The sequence below is a fragment of the Hibiscus syriacus genome, unplaced genomic scaffold (assembly GCF_006381635.1).
Source record: "Hibiscus syriacus cultivar Baekdansim isolate YM2019G1 unplaced genomic scaffold, ASM638163v2 tig00117002_pilon, whole genome shotgun sequence".
Lineage (NCBI taxonomy): Eukaryota > Viridiplantae > Streptophyta > Magnoliopsida > Malvales > Malvaceae > Hibiscus > Hibiscus syriacus.
The window spans coordinates 507,214-527,544 of record NW_024063518.1 but is presented as its reverse complement, the minus strand read 5'-3'; the positions used below and the strand labels follow the sequence as shown (position 1 = coordinate 527,544).

The 20,331-nt window shown below is 36.0% G+C and overlaps 1 protein-coding gene and 1 pseudogene across 1 annotated transcript; one reads left to right on the top strand and one right to left on the bottom strand.

Moving 5' to 3' along the window:
• Positions 1-408: 408 nt before the first annotated feature.
• Positions 409-4,284, bottom strand: LOC120194826 (shaggy-related protein kinase eta-like). The gene is made up of 12 exons (XM_039197011.1): positions 4,057-4,284; positions 3,556-3,648; positions 3,349-3,408; positions 2,996-3,268; positions 2,847-2,921; positions 2,712-2,768; positions 1,899-2,039; positions 1,749-1,799; positions 1,580-1,675; positions 1,403-1,486; positions 1,137-1,238; positions 409-1,013 (listed from the first exon to the last, which is right to left on the bottom strand). The coding sequence occupies exons 1-12, from the start codon at positions 4,069-4,071 to the stop codon at positions 915-917; spliced, it is 1,146 nt and encodes a 381-aa protein (XP_039052942.1). The 5' UTR covers positions 4,072-4,284; the 3' UTR covers positions 409-914.
• Positions 4,285-16,974: 12,690 nt separating this feature from the next.
• On the top strand, positions 16,975-20,219 carry LOC120194848 (annotated as a pseudogene).
• Positions 20,220-20,331: the final 112 nt, after the last annotated feature.

Here is a 20,331-nt window from a genome sequence, read left to right as displayed (position 1 = left end):
TAAGATACAATAAGCTTGTAATTTACCCTAGAAAAAATTATCAATTTCTACTTTCCCATAATCTCGAATAAATAAATTTTCCGCGGTTAAATGAAGACTTTGGACATTCTATCCAAGTGTTTACTTTTTGAAGCTCACCTATCACATCTTCCAAAATTAATTAATGAATGTATTAAAAATATGGATAACACATAATAGATTGGATCTCTGACCGGTTTTGCCAAAATGCTCAAGACAAAGTGCATAATCCTTAGACCAAAGAATCATTACTCCACTCGTCCGAATCGACAATCCAAGGACTGACCAAACGGCACAAGGCATCAGACTCTCATCTGTTCTACCTTCATTCCCCTTTCGGCCAATTTACAGCCAAACAATTCCATCGATGATTAAAGAGAATGACAGCAGTGGTACGAAAGGGTAAATAACATTTACTTTGAACAGGCAGTAATAACAATTAGTCTGCAATTTGAAGTCAGCCACCACGATAACTGAAAAACAGAACTAACTCGCATAACTAAACCCAAAAACCAACCACCCATTTTGTCTTCCAGCAATTTCTCTGAGGGGGCCTTCCTAGCAACAAATACACTACTCAAACTTTTTCTCTACTACCAGTTTTGTGGTCTGTGGTCCACATTAGTCAACTTTTTTTTTACTATCAAACATGATACATGTACATAACAGAAAGGAGTTTTGATGAAAAGCAAATTCATATAACAAAGGATCAAGAGAGGTAGAATTGTAGAAAGATCAAGGGATGGCAGCCATCCAGCTTCCAGAGACTGTAAGTGTCGAGGGAGAGCAGAAAATGATGCTAGACAGGCCCCCTCAATCATGGTAATCCAGAGATAATATTTCCTGTGTCACGCATCAACTAGGAGATATCAAATCTCATAATAACTTCCAAAGTTTTATGTTCCAGCTGGATGCGTGGAATGTTGTAGCCCCATTTGCCGTTTCACATGATCTGGAATCAACTTATTAATAAGCTCTGGCGAAGCCCCAGATAACTGTAACCAGAACGTCAAATAAAACCTCAGATAGAAAATAATCCAACCTAGAGTACTACATGAAGATACATCTTTGTACAAATTCAAAGGTATATGAGAATGAAGCTTAGTGCAGAAACATACTTCCTGTTTAAAGTTGAACAGTTGCTGTAAAGGTCGTCCATTTGGTAGCCGAGCATTAGGTTCTCGAAGCTCATCAAAAAAGGGATGTGCACATGCTTCAAGCTGACATAGAAAAGAGCATTTTACATGACACGAGGCTAGGGTGGTGGTCACTAAATTTAACTTTTTGGGAGCCAAATGCTAACCGAGGGTTGTGCACATTTTTTTATGTCTAAAATGGAAATACAGTCCATCAAAGTGGTAGGTAGTAGGTACTAGCAACTTACAGCTGTACAACGAAGACTTGGCGAGTATTGCAGGAGCCTTGAAGCAAGATCAATTGCTTCTGGAGGCATCCTTTTGTGAAAAACCTAAATCCATGAGCAAAAATATCCACAAGCCATTAAAAAAGAAATGTTCCTTCAAAGAGAAATTTATAAATTTAAATAGAACAAAAGGCAAACCTTATGCCATGGATGCGCTTTAATCTGTGGAAACCTGAAATCTGTGTAATTGGGATTCATGCAGCGAATTTCTTCTCTAGTGGGTGTACCTAGGACCTACAGGAAAAGATGTAAGAAGCAAACTTGTGATACAAGAAGAGTAATTCAAGAATCACTAAGCAAATCATACCTTGATAATCTCTACAAGCTGGTCCACAGCATTCTCCCCAGGAAACAATGGCTACAGAAGAAAAAGAAAAGCTAACAATGATCAGGGAACTGAATTATTGCTAGAGATTTTCAAAAAGATCAAAATCAGAAAAGAAGAGCAAACACTAACCTGGCCCAGCAAAAGTTCAGCAAGAACACAACCGGCTGACCAGATATCAATTGAGGTTGTGTATTCCGTGGCACCAAATATAAGTTCTGGTGCCCGATAGAAACGCGAACATATGTATGAAATGTTAGCTTCACCTTTGACCTGATTACATGTAAATCAATAGTACATGTTAAGTACTGATAAAAATAGACAAGCAAAATAGGATGAACACGTTAATACTGCTATTTGATCTAATCCAACTTCAAAGCAGTAGTAGACTCAAAATGTGTCTCAAGAAAATCCCACCAGTTCCCCACCCCCACAATCCTTTTCTTCTTTAGCCCTTCATGCCTACAAAGAGGCCTAAAAATACGGGTAAAGCTAACAAGGGAGAAGTGTCCATTTGTAAAGGATCAGACTAGAAAAGATAAAGGTCAGTTAAAATTTCATGTATATTAAGCATTTATAATGGCATAAAAGAAGACAGGTTACATGAGCTTTAGCAGAACCAACAGTAAGGAGTCATAAACTTGTGTTATCAGAATGCTGATTCTGCAAGCTAGTACAAGAGAAATACCTTGCACCTTTCACAAATAACAGATGATAACATGAGATAAATCCCTTTAGAAGTTACAACCAGAGTCAAACATTCAAAATAGTTATTAAAAAAAGAGCAAAAACTCCCCATTTACTTTTCCCAAAAAAAAAAGAAGAGCAAAAATTATAGTTTTAGAACCCATGAACCCGATAAAAATGCTTCACTTGGAGCAAAACTAAACAGCCAAATTTGAAAGCAAGAGCACTTGGAATGTTAGTAAAAAAGTGTTAACTCACAAGCACTTTTGCACTTCCAAAGTCACAAATCTTAACCTGGTGTGTCAAAGGATCAACCTGTACAAAACCAACAATTATCTCTCAGAAACAATGCCAAGACATTGTACACAAATTTTATCAGTAAGAAAAGCATACCAAAACATTTTGCGGCTTCAAATCCCTATGGCAAACTCCCACAGCACTATGGAGGTAGGCAAGCCCTCTAAATATCTGTAAAACCTCCTCTAATTAGCTTAAAGAACATTACATAAGGAATCAAGCATGTAAAAGAGTACCATGCACACCTGGTACGTGTAAAGTTTCACATAGATAAGTGGCATTCTTTGATTTGCACTGCTGTAATGCTTCAAAACTCTGTACATGCTCTCCGGTACATAATCCATAACCAAATTAAGGAAAAGCTCATCTTTACTTGTGGTTGAGAAGAAACAGTGCTTCAAGGAAATCACATTAGGATGATCCAGTACACGCATCAACTGCAGTTCCCGATTCTTATATCTTCTGTCTTGCAAAACTTTCTTTATAGCCACGGTCTCTCCGGTTTCTAAGCATTTTGCCTGAGAGAAAAGATGGATCAGAGATCAGTATGTGAACACCAAGAAGGTAAAAACAACCAAGTGTGACTATGCATTAATACCTGGAAAACAATTCCGAAGGATCCTGTCCCCACTACTCGCTCTGCCATATAACTGATAGTCTGCAATAATCAAAACATCTAAAAACATGAAATTCCAAGGAAAGGAGTCTACTTATCATTCCTAATGTTCATCTGAAACGGATACTATCGATAACTAAAGCTGAACTTGAACAGGGATAAAACTGGGTAACCCAAGACGAGACATACCTGTTTTGGTTCTCCGTTTTTGCCTCCAATCGTTGTGGAAATTATGTGACCGGTGACATGATCGTTCCCATCGATGACAGGAGCAGACATTTCCTGGTAAATTAAGAAATATTCTGTTAGTAAAATAGAGCGAAAAGAGACTTCGAAAGAGCATATAAACTGGAGATCCAGAAAATGTAGAGAAGAGATAGCAGATTGAGAGATCCAAAATAAGAAGACAAAATTTTCATCATCTAGGGTTCGACGATTAACTCAACCAACAAGATCGCCGTAAAATAAGAAAAGAATATACGATTTTTATTTTCATAAAAATATATGAAAACAACTAAACAGAATCTGCAAATCTCGTAAAAAATCCCACCGACACCAAAATTAAACAGCACATCTAGAAGTAAAGAAAAATCCAGCAGACAAAACAAAAGTGCAAAAAAAAATCACCGGAAAAATGCTGAAGTTTTCCGAATTCACGATGTAGGGGGGAAGCAGAAAAATAACGTTTACCTTATCGTCAGCCATGCCGAGCAACCGGGAAAATAATAATGAGAAGAAAATAGACAAAAACAAAGATTTAAGTGAAGAAAGAGTAGCGGAAGATCATGATTGTGGCGATCATAGAGAAAAAAGGGAAGAAGGAAGAGGGAGGAAGACCCAGGGGAGACACACCAAACTAATGCCCATGTGATTCCACCTCCTCTTCCTCCTCCTGTTTTCTTTCTTTCTTTTCCAGTATTTATTTTTTATTTCTTTTATTATTTTCCCTCTGTTTACTTTCCGTACTCTTCGCGCCTCTTTTTATGTATGAACTTCCCGAACTACCCTTTCAGTCCCTTAGCTAATCGTTGTTGGCCGACGTTGATAATCATCGATTCTTTATAACGTTCTATGATTCGTCCTCTTCCGTTATGTATCCGTTTCCGTTACTTGTTCTTTTTTTTCATGGCGTGGTGTGTGGCAACTGGCAAGTTGGATTTGATGGGTTTGATGAATATTATCCTTTTCCAAGACACATAACATGAATAATGAAAATTTGGGCGTTTTTTCAACAAAAAAAAATAAAAAAAATCGGTGATCGGTATATTTATCGATTTAACATCCGTCAGATTATATTTTTTGATCTAACACCCGTAACAGTAAAATGCGCTTCCCATCTCGCGTAATATGTTGATTTGGCGTCACGTGGGGTATAACGCGCCCCTGTACCGCGCTATACGCTGACATAATTTACACGTGGGTATAGAGCGACCCCTGATCCGCGCTATAGTTGTTTATCTGACACGCGGGATATAGCGCGGTACAGAGGGCGCATTATACCTTTAATTACCCATCTTCCCTATAAATATCATCATCCTCTATTACTTTCATCACACCATATTCTCTCAAATTCTCTCAAATACTCTCTCTATTTGAGGTATATTTTATAATATTTTTAATATTATATATTTAATTTATTTAAGCATTTTTCTTTATTTAATATTTTACTAATATAATTTTTTTACAAATATATAATGAAATGCGGTCTACTTCGCTTGGATGGAAATCATATATCTCAACACTTTATTGATACGGTAACATTTTAACGTTTTAATTTAATTTAAATTACTTGTAATAATTTGTTGATTTATTTAATGCATGATTATTAGATTAAGAATTAATTTGTGTAATTATTTAATTTTAGGTGAAAGATCGTGTATTAGATCCTTTTATTAGGAATCTTAAGTTAGTGATACCTAATCGTGTCTTGCCGTATTTAGTATAGGCTGGATTTGGTTATATATGTAGATATTAGGGTCACTGTAAGATAGAACTAGACCTTATTTCTGCTTTAGTAGAGCGGTGGAGGCCGTAGACCCACACATTCCATCTTCCGTGCGGAGAGTGCACGATTACACTTGAGGATGTTGCTATGCACCTAGGGCTTCTGGTGGATAGAGATGTGATATCAGGGATCTCGCAGGGTTCCTGGACTACTTTGTGTAGGGATAATCTAGGACGTGTCCCGGAAAGTTTTATCGGATGTAGGATACCGTTAAATTGGTTAGATGCCAATTTTCGGGAGTTGAGCGCAGACGCCTCTGAGGATGAAGTTAAGATGTATGCACGGGCATGCATACTGCAGTTGAAAGGAGGGTTGCTGATGCTAGACAAATCGTGCAACCTAGTTCACTGCATGTGGTTGCGACATCTTAGCGACTTTCGTTTGGCCGGATCATGTAGTTGGGGCTCGACAGTTTTGGCTTTGTTGTACAGGGAGATGTGTGGAGCCACTGACTACAGGCGTAATCCTATCGGCGGATGTCTCCTACTGCTGCAGTTTTAGGCATGGTATCGATTGCCCTTTTTAAGTCCCGTTGTGAAGAACTCATTCGTATTTCCACTACTTCTGAGGTAATTATAAAACTAATTTTGTATATTAATAATTTTATACAGCGTATAATAATTTTTTTCCTTGAATAGGTGGTCTACTGATAGGAAAAATCATCAGGAGCTACCTGATGATTTAGAAAAAATTATGGTGCTAATCGATCAGAAAGCTGGCACACATGTATGAATTTTAATGTTTAAAAATCGATTTTAGATTATAGTTATATAATTAGATTATTATTTTGATAAAAAATTATATAATATTTGTTTTAGTTTGAATGGGTGCCATATTGTACTGATGATGTGAGAGCAGTGATCCCACCTGAGTTGAGGGGCCCATCATATGTTTGGATGGCGATGGTCCCTCTAATCTGTTATGCGACCGTCGAGTGGCACTCTACTGATCGCGTGCTCCGACAGTTTGGTTTTTTTCAACAAATTCCGGAAGCAACTCGCAATATGGACGAATTGCATAGCTTAGATAGACACGACAAGACATATACAGATTGGTTGGTGAGGCATCATGAGTGGGTCGTGTTGTGGGAGGATCGACATCGGCGCCTTCCCCGTAGATAGCCCATTTTTGATGACCTTTTGATGTTTGATGACGGTTATTATGAGTGGTTCAACAGTAACGAGAAACTGTTTCTACTTCCCGAGGATGCACGAGAGCAGACCTTTCCGCGATATCGATAAAGACGTTCACCGACACAGCATCATCGTCCCCCGACTCGTGGACGGAGAACAGGTGTTTCCGGTTCATCCTCAGCTGCACCAGCAGGACCTTTACAGCAGTCACCGCAACCATTTATGATGTCGTAGCCATATATGATGTCGCCGTCTTTCCATTACCAGATGCCGCCGTCGCCTTCACCTGGTTTTATGACCCCGCCGCCACCACCGTCACATATGACCCCTCCTGGAGGCTATTATGGATCTATGTTTGCAAATCTGACTTGGGGTTCATATACTGGATATCTGGCGGGTTCAGTCTCATCACCCATGGCCGCAGAACAAACACCTCATGTACAATTTTCACACTCAACGATGTCTGGGTTTTATGAGTTTTCCCAGTGTTCGCAGGCCGATGGGATAGTCAGTCATACACATCCAGGGTCCTTATTCTATGGAGGTGCTTCATCCTCATCAGCTCCTCATCAACCTAATGTACCTGCTCAGGACGACGACGATGGTGATGATGATGACAGCGAGGAGTCAGAACCAGTTATACGAAGAAATCCTCCTCGAGACCGACAGCCACCGCCTTGCGGAACACATTCGCGTCGCATGTATCGATAGATTTTTTTTTATATTTGTATTTACTTTATTTTGTTAAATTTGTTGGATTTTTTTAATGTATTTCAGTTAATTTTGTTTATTATTATTTAATATCAGTTATTGTAATTTGGTTATCATTTACCATTTAATTCTTATTGTAAGTTTGTTGTATTTAAAATTATATTCAAATACGAAATTGTTATTAGTTTGATAAAATTTAATGATTGTGTTTATTTTTTAATCTTCATCAGCGATTATCGAATGACATTAACTTGAAGTAAATGCAAATCAAAGTACAAGAATTATTATTTGATAAACAAATACATCATTTCCTCATCAATTGTTACTTGATGGCAACAGAAGTGGACATGTTTTTCTAGTGTGTCCTGGGTTTTTACAATGCCCACATCTTCTGTCTTGTATAGATCTTACTCGAATATCCATATCGCAATGAATTCGATTGGAATTTGGACGACCACGCTCCCTCAATAAACTCGGATTTAGTATAATCAGAAGCTAATCTTGAACCTCATCAGGGTCTTTTTCATTACCTATGGGGGAAACTCAAATTTGTATACCTTAAAAACTTCAGATAGTAGGAATACGGGATCCACAAAATGGTTATAGTCTTGACGTGTATGCGAGTAAGCTGCTATCACATGAGAGCATGAATACTTCAGAGCTTGAAAAAACCCACAGTCGCACGTTCTGTCCCTTAGATTTACTCTTAACGACACAACTTCAATCCCTTGAAGAGGTCGCGGCAACTCTGTGACATGAAACTTTTCATGCCTTCTAGAGAAGCTTGTTACAGACATTCCATTTGATGCAACAATTTTTTTCTGTAGATCTACAACTAATCTAGGGTGATAGACATGACCACCTTGCATCCAGGTTTGAGCTTGTCCCCCGAGCTTCGCAAAAAGCGCCCCCAAACAAAAATATATAGTATTTACCAAAGCCGCTACTGGTAAGTGACGTGCACCCTTTAAAGTTGAATTGATTGCCTCTGCCAAGTTGGTCGTCATGTGTCCATATCAATATCCACCATCATATGCGTTCGTCCACATTTCTTTATCGATGAGGCTGATGTAATCGTATCCTTCCTCGTTCTTTACCCGCAAATCTTGAAGCATTGATTCAAACGTTCTAGGAAGTAATTCGTAACCAGATAAAAAAATGTATAACTTACTGACTTGCTTTCTTTGCAAAATTAAAATGATTAAAAGAAAACAAACTACATCAGTTTCACTTACCCATGCACACAATTAATTGACGCTCATCATTCTTCTTGTACATTTTATGATAGTTCGCAGCAATGTGTCGGAGACAATACATATGTTGGACAAAGGGTGGTTGCCACATTGGACCCAAAGACTCCATTGCTGCTTTGATCCCAGCTCCGCGATCTGAAATGACACAAATGTTTTCCATCGTGATAACATGTGCACTTAAATTTCAGAGGAAAAAAGCCCAAGAATATGTATCTTCTCCTTCGACAAGAGCAAAAGCAACTGAAAGAATGTTGCGATTGTCATCTTGGACAACTGCCAATAATAAAACTTGCTTGTATTTTCCATACAAGAAAGTCCCGTCGATCTGGACCACAGGCTTGTAGTATTTGGCAGCATTAACGCACTGTGTGTAACTCCAAAAAACCCGGTAGAATTGGCTTCGATCGCAACGAACTCGATCATTATGGTATGCATAGGAGGTTTCGAAGTCCACAATTATCCCAGGATTCAACGTCCGTACCAGCCTAAACCAACCTGGAAGTTCATTGTAAGATGCATCCCATTCTCTATGAAGTTTGACAATGACATTTTATTTTGCCAACCAAGCTTTTTTATAGGAGATAGGGTACCCATACTACGATTGTATAGCTGAAATCAACACTGCAACAACTATATGAGAGCTTGTTTTTACCATGGGCATGATGGCTTGGCATATCATTTCAGAGTCCAAGTTGGGATGATCTTGGTTGACCCCTCTAGCACAACATGTGTGAGGACCGTTGTATAATGTTAGTTCACATATGTTGTTTTTCCTCTTCATTTTCGATACGTGAACCATCTAATTGCATCTGTTTTCGCGTCGGGCACAATAGCATACATATTTTTCGGTCGTCGATCGATTGACTCTGGACTCGACAGAATTACGGATATTGTAATTTTTTATAGCCATCACCGCTTCTTCTTTGCTTGAAAACTCCATGCCTAAATATAACTCACCATTATTTATTGATGAGTAATATACATAGTCACCGAGATGAGGCATATCCACAAATTCTGGCCCGTACATTGCACCATAATCAGCTTCATACATGTGTGCAGGAGGGTCAGTTTGTGCCACATTTCCTGGAACTTTATCATCATCGGAGTTGAATTGCGGTGATTCTGGGTGAATGAATAGTCCAATCTCAGCACCATCCGCACCAGGCTCACGAAGCGGTTCTTCTGGTGGAGATGATGGTTCCTCCATGGTCTCTACATTTAGGTCAAAGAACCTACTACTTGCACGCCTTCCCCATAAACTAGAAGGCATATCGACATTGAGATCGAAAAAAGCTCGCAGTCAAATGCTTCCCCCTGGAGCTTGAAGTCATCGTGTCAAATGGAAACTGCACAGATGGTTGCATCGATGACATCTCCATATGGTCAAAGAAATTTGCAGATGAATGCCTTCCCCTTGAATTGGATGCAGTGTTGCCATACGGATTGTTCGTGGACCCATCTCGGTACATAACGTAAGGAGTTGAGGATGAATGTCTCCCCATTATGGCATTAAAATCATTACACATTACTGTAGTCGGGCTGTCAACTTGATTAACTTGTTCAGCCAGCCCATAGTGGGAGCTTAAAGATTGACCTTGAACAACACGCACTTGAACAAAATGTGCATACATCTCAATAGCGGCGTCTGAATAATTACTTTGAGCTTCGACCATCATTTGAACATCATCATTGTTCGAAAGTTCAAACGCTGTATAAGTTAATGGCAACAATGATGTTGGAAATATGTACTGCAACGACGACATTCTTCTACTACTTCCAACATGAATCTTCCTCGAAATCTTCGTTATCAGCTCCTCAAGAGTTATGTTTCTCTTGAATGATATTTTAACACGCTCATTTGATATGAAAACAACGCCGGTTTCATCTTCTCGAATTTCACCATCATAATAAACAATAGCTGAAAGTCGTGCCATTCTTTGAGTTTAAAAGTGCGACAATATTATATCTGTAAAAAAAATAACTGAAACAAACCTGATTAAATAAATTATATATATGAACGAAAATATAACACAATAAATTTTTCACACATCAATGTAAATAATTTAAATAATATAATTTTATATTATTACCTGTACCGCACAACTATTTTGACGTATGCTCTTGCTTTTCAATTTTACAAACACAAAAATTAATTAAAAATAATTAGTATAATATTTTTTCAAATAATCATAATAAACAATAAGTATAATAAAAAAATTTATAACAAAATTTATAACGAAATTTATAACGAAAAATCGCAAGAACTTCTAAATCAAATATGAGAAAATTACCAGAATTATTACTCGTTGACGGAATTGTTGTATTAATTTATAAGTTGGAGGAGAGAGATGTGAGGAGATGTAAGAAACTTAACGGGGAGTGAAGGGTATTTATAACCATATAAGGCGCGGTACCTGCACCGCGCTATATGTAATTATTCAGATAAAGGTATAGCACGGACCCTGAATATAATTAATACCCAGATATAGCGCTGAGCAGGGGCAGCGCTATACCCCTACGTGGCGTATAGCGCGGATCAGGGGCCGCGCTATACCCACATGTAAGCCATATCAACGTATAGCGCGGTACAGGGGGCACATTATACCCCATGTGGCGCCAAATCAGCATATAGCGCGGGGCAGGGAGCACACTTTACTGCTACGGGTGTTAGATCGGGAAATATAATCTGACCGGTGTTAGATCGGTAAATATACCGGTCACCAGTGATTTTTCAGGAAAAATGCCGAAAACTTGCCAAATTATTGGCCATGTCAATGTTATATTTGTTGTTGATGTGATTTTTCCTTCCCTTCAATCTACCGATCTAATATTTGATGAGTAAGTATATTTAAGAGTGAGTATTTATTGGATCGAGTTAAATCGAATCGAATATAAATTTTTAAATTATTCGAGTTGAAGAGTTATATTTTATTAGTTGAATCGAGTCGAATATAAATTTTTAAATTATTCGAATATATATTTTATGAGTTTAAGAAATTCGAGTCGAGCTTAACTATTCAAATTTTTGTACAATTTAATTATAACTATTTATAATATTCTAATACGTATTGATTCTAATTTTTTGAATTTCTCTAACCATAATTTTTATATATATACATATCTTCATATTCTTTTCATGTTATTATATTATTTAATATACCAAGTATAATCTAAAATTATAAAATATATTAATAATATTATGTTTTAAAAAATACTTTAAAGGTAAAGTATTGATGAGAATATAAACGAGTCAAACGATTGATGGAAATAAAGAATTTACAAACAATAGCACTTAAAAGATTAAATGGAGTAAAATGTAAAATCAAGGGATTAGATTAAAAAAGAGTGCATTTTTAGTAAAATGAATATGAATTGAAGTTACATAGGTATTGTAACACCCCAACCCGTATCCGACCCGAATACGAGTCCGAGATGTCACATTGACTTTTTGAAACCATATTCTTGTAAGATAGCAAAACATTTGAATTTATATTAAGAAAATATGATTATATATTGTTGAATTGTGTTCATTATAAAATTTTGAGGTAAAAACGTATTTATGAACAGTAAAATACGGTATGAACAATATCATATGAACAATAATGAACATTATTGTGAACAGTGCCGAATTCTAAAAAAAAATCAGATTGCTTAAGGGGTATCAATTCCCCTGCTACAAGGAACTGATACCCTGCTACAATACTGCTACAGTACCTCGGCAAAACATGTATAAAACTCATAAAATTTAAAACGTTCATCATTATACATTTACCATTTACATATATATATGTTTAAAACATTCCAAAACTTGATCAGAGCATATCCAATACAAATATTTTTTTATTACATGCCAACTAAATTCTTTCTAACCAAATACATATAATTCGATCTACATTTATGATCTGATCTTCGGTAAGGAGAACTGACCTGTCTTGTTCCTCTTTACTTCTCTTTTTGCTTTCCAAACCTACGTGTGAAACAATCACACGCTAAGTCGATGACTTAGTGAGGCATATAAAACTTATAGTATAACCATATACCATTTCATATAAACAAAAGGCATACAACTGCAAATACTATCATATCATATAAAAGCATATCTCCCATTGTATAACCAATGCACACATTTACCTTTATCATGAACATATTTATCAATAATCATATTATTATCACTAATTCCTTTATATCATATAATAATCATATTATTATCACTAATTCCTTTATATCATATAAGCATATGTTGAACATTTCCCTATACATCATGGAACACATATATCATTTCATAACAAAACACACATAACATCATATAATTCATATAACGCATTTCGTATAATAAAAATAAACATATACATCATATATATATTGTATTTGATATTATCTCTTTATTAGCCTATGGTACACTGGTGAGAACTAAAGATATGTGAGTACATAGAGGTTGTGCACTATTGTTGTCACCACAGCTCGTATAAGTCCCACTGAGTGGCATATGAAATTTGTCCCGAATGACCTATGTATTTATCCCGAAGGACCACTATATATGTCCCGAAGGACCGCGTAGATCCTCGACTCTTGGCATGCCAACTATACCTATAGCTCTCGTATCATATAACATGGGCATTTTTTTTTGCTTCATATATTCATGTACTCATATCATTGCTCTTATAATCACATATCACATGTGCATATAATCACGTAGTTTACTTTCATGTAATTCATGTCACTTTTCATATGAATTCATATTCATATGTCATATAGCTCGTATCACTTTGCATGGATTCACATAAACATATATGTCATTTGATTAATGTCTTATTCTTATATCATCATATATATATCATTTATGTTTCATCACTTAATCTCATATCATATAACATGTATTCACATATACTATTTATACCAGTTCACATACCTTATCACACTAACATGTATTCACACCATTCATGTAACATATGCAATAATATATATATCACATACACTCATGCCACATAAGCATCATATCAATCACAAATCGAATAATATTTTAGGAGTTACTTCTTACCATAGTAACTCTGTCACTGGCTCATTGCAAGCCAATGTTTGTTCAATAACCTAAGTACAAATTAAATTGCACTCACCTTAGCCTTGCATTGATTCGATCCTAATTCTTTGATTGTTCCAGAACTTGTTTAGGCTCAATATCTACATAAATATAATTTTTAAAACAATTATCAGAAGCCTAAACCTTAAACTTGATGTTAATAACTTAAGCTAGTTTAATGAACCAAAATTCCATTTTTCCTTTAGGGGGAATCAATACCCCCTAGGGGATATCTGAACCCCCTGCATAATCTGAAATTTTTTCCCATAAATCACTGTTCATGCACGAAAATTAACTATCTCCACTTTAATTCTTCATGTTTCATTCCCTTTCATATTCTTAACTCAAATATACATACTTAAACTAATTTCTACTCATTTATCACATCTTAAACCTCAAAATCTTCTCCTCTTTATGAACTTCAAAAAATCATACCCAATTTTCAACATGTTTCAAATCCAATTCTAACACTTAATACTTCTTAATTAAGTTGATGACAAGTCAAAAAATCTCATCAAAACTCTAAAAACCACACCATATCAAAAACACATCTTAAAACCCATTTTACAAATCCCTTCCTAATTCACTCATCTTATTGTTTAAATCCTATATAAGCTTTCCTTAAGCTTATATAACATCCAAAGAATCAAAATCCACTTAGAAATCCAAGAATTAAACAACAAAATTAAACTCACCTTTGGAGCTCCCTTTGTTCACGGTGGAGAAGAAGAAGAAGATAATTCTTCCCCCCAAATGATACATTCATATAAGAGGGGAAAAATATCTTTCTTGTCAAATGACCATTTTGCCCTTTAATTCTTTGGATAATTACTAACAACTTTCAGGAAATATCCCCAAATAAATCATCTAACTATTCAACTATTCTACTTTAATCACCAAATTCTAAAATTTTACAATTTAGTCACTAACCCGGTATTGAGGATGTTACAGGTATTTTTATAATTATATAAGAGTATGTGGTTCAAATTTGGTAAAAATAGACTTAAAATTAATGGTAAGTTGAAGAAGTAAAGAAATTATGAAAAGTTGAGTGATTAAATTAAAAAATAGATAAATTATTATAAAAAAGAGGGATTATATATACATAGATATTATATGATAGTATGATGGTTTAGTAGCATGTGATTCAATTTGATAAAAAATAGTCTTAAAATGAAGGATGAATTAAATGAAAAAAAGCAAGGATGAAATTAGAAAACCATCAAAATACTCAACCAAATATTCATTTTTCGAGTAATTCAAAATTTTTCAAATTTTAATTTAACTTGAAATCGAAAACTAACTCGATAATTCAAATTGAATCGAATAACTCAAAATTAAAAAAAAAATCATTTTTTGAGTTAAGTCAAGTTGTGCTCATCCCTAAGCACATTTGGTCGGTTGGCTAAATTATTCATCTTTGTTTTCTCATATTCATTTAGGTAATGTAATTTAAACCTATTAGGAACACTCATATGGATGGCAACGAGTCATGTTTTTAGTCAACCTGATCTGACCTAAAAATATATATTCTTCACCCAAACCCGACCCGACCCAAAAATTTTATATCATCCATCCAACCCCGACCCAACCTGACCCAAGAAATATATATCATCCACCCGACTCCGTCCCGATTTGAAATTTTAGAATATAAATCTGAATCGGTATAAAATAATGACTTAATTAAATAATAATAATTTTTTAAAAAATTACATTATTATCCCTTGACGGATCGGAGTTTTTTACACTCCATTTTAACATGACCCATAATGACCTCACCCCCTAAAAAAAAGCTGACCCAATTGGACCTAAACCAAAATTAAAAAAAAAAAATCAACTATATCAGATTGGGACGGTCTGGTCTTATAAATTTAAGATTAAATTGACATCCTTAGACACTCCTTTCTTAAAAATCCCTTCTCTCCTCTGCTTCCTAAAATTTTCCTATTTTCTATTTGGGATACTATATTAAGATTAGATTTAAATTTGTCAGAAAAAGTAATTCTTTATATTTGATTTGTTTCTTTGATCAATATAACATAGTTATGATCTGAATTTGTTGAATGGAGTAAATAAATAAATGCTGTTAAAAACCAATGTTAATCTCGATTTTAACTGCCGTTAAGATTCCTATGAACAATGATTTAAATTATACATCCTTTCCGCTTTAGTTTCTTCTTCCTTCTGAATTTCTTGCTGAAGGCGTTGGATTTAATTGAGCTGGTTTGGCTCTCTATCACTGCCCATTTAATTTAATTTTATTTTTTAAGAAAAATTTTACAACGTTCGACGAGCACTGTTGAACACCATTAGGTATCATTAATTTAATTTTTAAAAATTTAAAATTTAAGGACTTAGTGTATAATTATAAATTAGTTAAAAATGTAAATGTAAATTATTTAAAATAAAATAATAATTACATTATTTTCCATAATCTTTTTTTAATAAACTTTTATATTTTTAAAAATTTATAAAAAAAATAACGTAATTAATATATTCACACCAAAATGACATCGTTTTAACTACATTGTTATGTTCACGGAACCATCATCCATATCAATACAAGGTTTACCACTTAAAAATAAATTTTAGTGCTAGAATCATATTAATTTACAGTTTAGTGGTAAATTTAATATAAAAAATAAAATTGGGTGATATCAAATATAGTTTACCCTATTAAAACGAAAAAGAAACGTCGTGTCAAAACTTTAGGAAATGGGGCATGAAGGCGGGGCACAATTCAGGGGCAAAGGATATCTATTCCGATGGAACAACCTCCCCAATTCTGGAATCTCTTGAGGGACTTTCCTTTTGCCATCATTTAACCCCCACCGGAGGACCCTTTAGAAACTTATAAGTTTAAATCATTGATCAATTGACTTCGCTATTGAACCAGATCGTTACAATGTCAAGTACTTTGCCTTGTTTATTCTTCTTTCTCTTTTTTTTTTGGTGTCTGGGAAATTAAATATAGCCTCGTTGAGTACGTATATTCTATATATGACACTTTGAGTCCATATATCATAAATGAAATAAGAAAGCAAAAGAATCCATTGTGCTCTTTGCTTTATGTTTGGTGGGAAGTAGCTGTTATGATATGATACTTGCATTACAAGGGTAAACGATTTAAATAGTTCAGGTGGAGTTTGAGTTTGCCAACCGATCTGTCTTGCGTTTCGCTCCTTTTACGTTCCTAACTCGCTATCGCCCAGTCAGCGTTTCTTTGAATTCTTCCATCTTCTTAGACGTTCTTGTTTTATCAACTACACCCCATTTTTCTTGTTACTTATTCTTTTACCAACAGCTGAAAACTTAATTAGCTCAACTCACATTTGTTGACGGGTCCTTGTAAGAAAATGACGGGAATAAAAAATAGTAAAATTAGCAGGTACAAGATTGTAAGACCACCATGTTATTGTCATCTAAACATTAGTTTCCGGTTAGCAATTCCAGGTTTTCTGTTTTTCTTGTTCATGTCAAAACAAGAAATGAAGCTCCATTGAGAAAGAGAGACAGAGAGAGTTGCATCGAACTTTACTCGATGAGAAAGCAAGGATCACCGAGATGTGCACGCCCCATCTCGCAGATTACTAACTCATTTTTCAGGACGAAAGATGGTCATACTAGAAGTAGTAATTCAGATTCTTTGGGGGCCACTACTGATCCTTCTATTGGCAGGAGAATATTAGGGGCAGATAACTATGGAAATTCCAAAGTAGTTTTGCTCCATGGTTTGAAAGATGATTCCGGGAAGTTGAATCCTTGCAAGGGCGTTTATGTTGGGGTTTCGGCGGAATGTTAAAATTGTTTTATGTTGTTGCTGATGGCTTTTATGTAGCTGTTGATGGTTTTTCTGTTCTTGCTTGATTCTCTGATGGTGTCGCTTTTTGCTTCAGTAAACCTTCAAGGCAGTTCAACTTCAAGATACTCCAATGGCAGTGAGGTATGATTATTGTTACAATTTTATTTAAGTTATTCCCATTTCTTCTAGAGCCAAAATTTGGAAGTTAAAAGAGGTTGATGGATATCATCTGGCTTAGCATTAACCCTCTAAGAAGCAATTTTCTGGACTGAATTGCTTTCTAGGATCCGGGACGGTCATAGATTGTCAAGGAAAATAAAGAATCCTGTTAACATAGGCTAAGAGGCATTCACATTGTTGTTAATCCTTGTTTTTAACTATTTATGCAATGAATGCTGAATTGGCACCAATTAGCTGGTATTTATTTCCCTATATGTATGCTAAGGAGGATAGAGCTGTCTATACTCGTGAAGAAAGACCATCAGTTCACATGTACAATAGGCTTCTCAATTTGGCTACCGGTGCTCTTGCAGAGGTATGCTTCTTGTATATTAAGCACATTAAATCTCTTATATCACCTTAAAGAACATAATATGAGTTAATTTTCCCCCTAAAATTTGAAACTTCCCTTTGAATCCAGAAGGAGTCTAAGCAAGATGGTCTGAATTTTTGGGAGGAACCTTACCATCAAGCATCCAAATGGAAACCTTCTGCAGATAAAAAATATCCAACGAGCCCAGGTAAATACCTTGCTTTCAACTTCAGCATATAGCAAAAATATCTAGTGTTTCGTAATTGATAATGACAGGGTATAATCTATGGCCAACAATGTGAAACTGAATAATATGTTTCCCTGCAATAAGTTCTTTTGCTTTTCTTGTTGAGACAGGGAAGCCTGCAAAAAGCAATGGCTATATAATGGTCAGTGCAAATGGTGGCCTGAATCAACAACGAGTAGCTGTAAGTTTCAATTTGCATTTTGGTCATCTGTTCATTGTTCATTGCTTTTTTACTTGTACTACAACTTGGTGGTTGTTCTCTGCAGACTTGCAATGCGGTTGCTGTGGCATCTTTACTCAACGCAACTCTGGTTATTCCTAAATTTCTTTACAGCAATGTGTGGAAGGATCCTAGTTCTGAAACCATGTCTTATACTTATCATCTGGTTTCTTGTCATCACATTTGTCTTTGCCTTAGATTTCGAATACAGTCGACAATGAACAATTTTCCAATGGAAAACCAACCAGTTTGGAGACATCTACCAAGAAGACTATTTTATGTGCATCTTGAAGGATGACATAGATATTGTAAAGGAACTACCTCCTCACTTGAAGTCCTTAGATATTGAAGCCATTGGTAGCATAGTACGTTGTCTTATGTTCCTATACATTGCATTAAAAGCTGGTCTTCATTTCTTAAGACAATATAAAACCCCTGATCTTGTTTTATTTTCTTATTTTTCTGAACTCAAAGCAGATTACTGATTCAGATATAGTAAAGGAAGCAAAGCCGGACGATTACCTTAGCAGTGTACTTCCCCTTCTTCTGGAGAAAAGAGTGGTTCATTTCCTCGGATTTGGCAATCGACTTGGTTTTGACCCATTGCCTCCTCACCTTCAGGTCTGTGACATCCCCTTGCACGTTTAACTAGGATAATCATGCAAAAGAACTGAAATTTCTGAGCAGGCATTACTAGTTTGGAAGAACACTCACTAGTCACTAGTGATCCTTGTTCCGAAGTTAGTCGTAATGTGAAGTTCTTAGCTCCATTGCAGAGATTGAGGTGTAAATGTAACTTCCATGCATTGAAGTTTGTGCCAAAAATTCAAGAAGTTGGTTCATTATTAGTCAAAAGGATAAAGAAATCCTATGCTGCAACCCGCCGTTTGGATAAACAGTTGCTAGGAGATTTCACACCCAGAATCTCCTCCAAACAGCATAATGTTGCTAGAGGCACGTCCATATATCTTGCCTTACACTTGAGATTTGAAGAGGATATGGTTGCATACTCCCTATGTGATTTCGGTGGTGGAGAAGATGAGAAAAAAGAACTTCAAGCTTACAGAGAGATCCATTTTCCACTGCTCATTGAACGCTTGAGGGACACAAAGTAATATTCCTAGCCCCCTATCTGTCTTCTGCCATGTTTATTTTTCTTGTTGTTTTCATGCACTTATTTTGACCGACTTGGTCTGTTCTTGCTACCATCCGTGCTTGTTGGCCTGTTTCTCCAGTGGAACTGAGGAAGTTGGGGAGATGTCCATTGACACCTGAAGAAGCAGCACTTGTGCTTGCTGCTCTTGGCTTCAAGCCTGTAACTTATAGTTATTTTGCAGGGTCTCATACATATGGGGGAAATTCCAGGATGCACCCCTTTACCAGTTTGTACCCCAATCTGGTCACTAAGGAAACACTGCTCACACCCAGTGAACTTGCTCCCTTCAGAAACTTCTCTTCTCAGGTATTTTAGCATTTTAGACAATTTTCTGTCAGACTATACCCTATTTAACTTACAAATGCCAAAGCCAAGCCGATTTTCATAAAATTTTGCCTTGGATATAGCTAGCAGCGTTAGACTTCATAGCCTGTGCAACTTCAGACGTCTTTGCCATGACAGACTCTGGAAGCCAATTATCATCTCTAGTATCTGGATTCCGAACTTACTATGGTGATGGGAATGCTCCAACGTTGAGGCCTAATAAGAAGAGGCTAGCAGCAATTTTGGCAAAAAATAGAACCATGGGATAGAATACTTTTGCAGATAGAATAAGAAAGATGATCGAGGAAGGTCAAAGAGTGAGGGTGAGGGGCTCTGGTCAGGAGTATTTATCGACAGCCAAGGTGCTCAGAATGCATGTGCAGATCTTATTAAGATCACTTTTACTTTAGAGTATTATCAGTCAATATGAAAACAAGGGCCCTCAACTGTATGTCATTGGCGCCATTTCATTCCTGTTTTATTTCACGATCATGATTGCTTCATT

What these genes read in the sequence shown, in the direction of transcription:
- LOC120194826 (XM_039197011.1), bottom strand. An exon ending in TGAAGCCGCAAAATGTTTTG is followed by an intron (nt 2,769 to 2,846) that starts GTATGCTTTTCT and finishes GGTTTTGTACAG; the next exon opens with GTTGATCCTTTGACACACCA. An exon ending in AAGCGCATCCATGGCATAAG is followed by an intron (nt 1,487 to 1,579) that starts GTTTGCCTTTTG and finishes TCATGGATTTAG; the next exon opens with GTTTTTCACAAAAGGATGCC.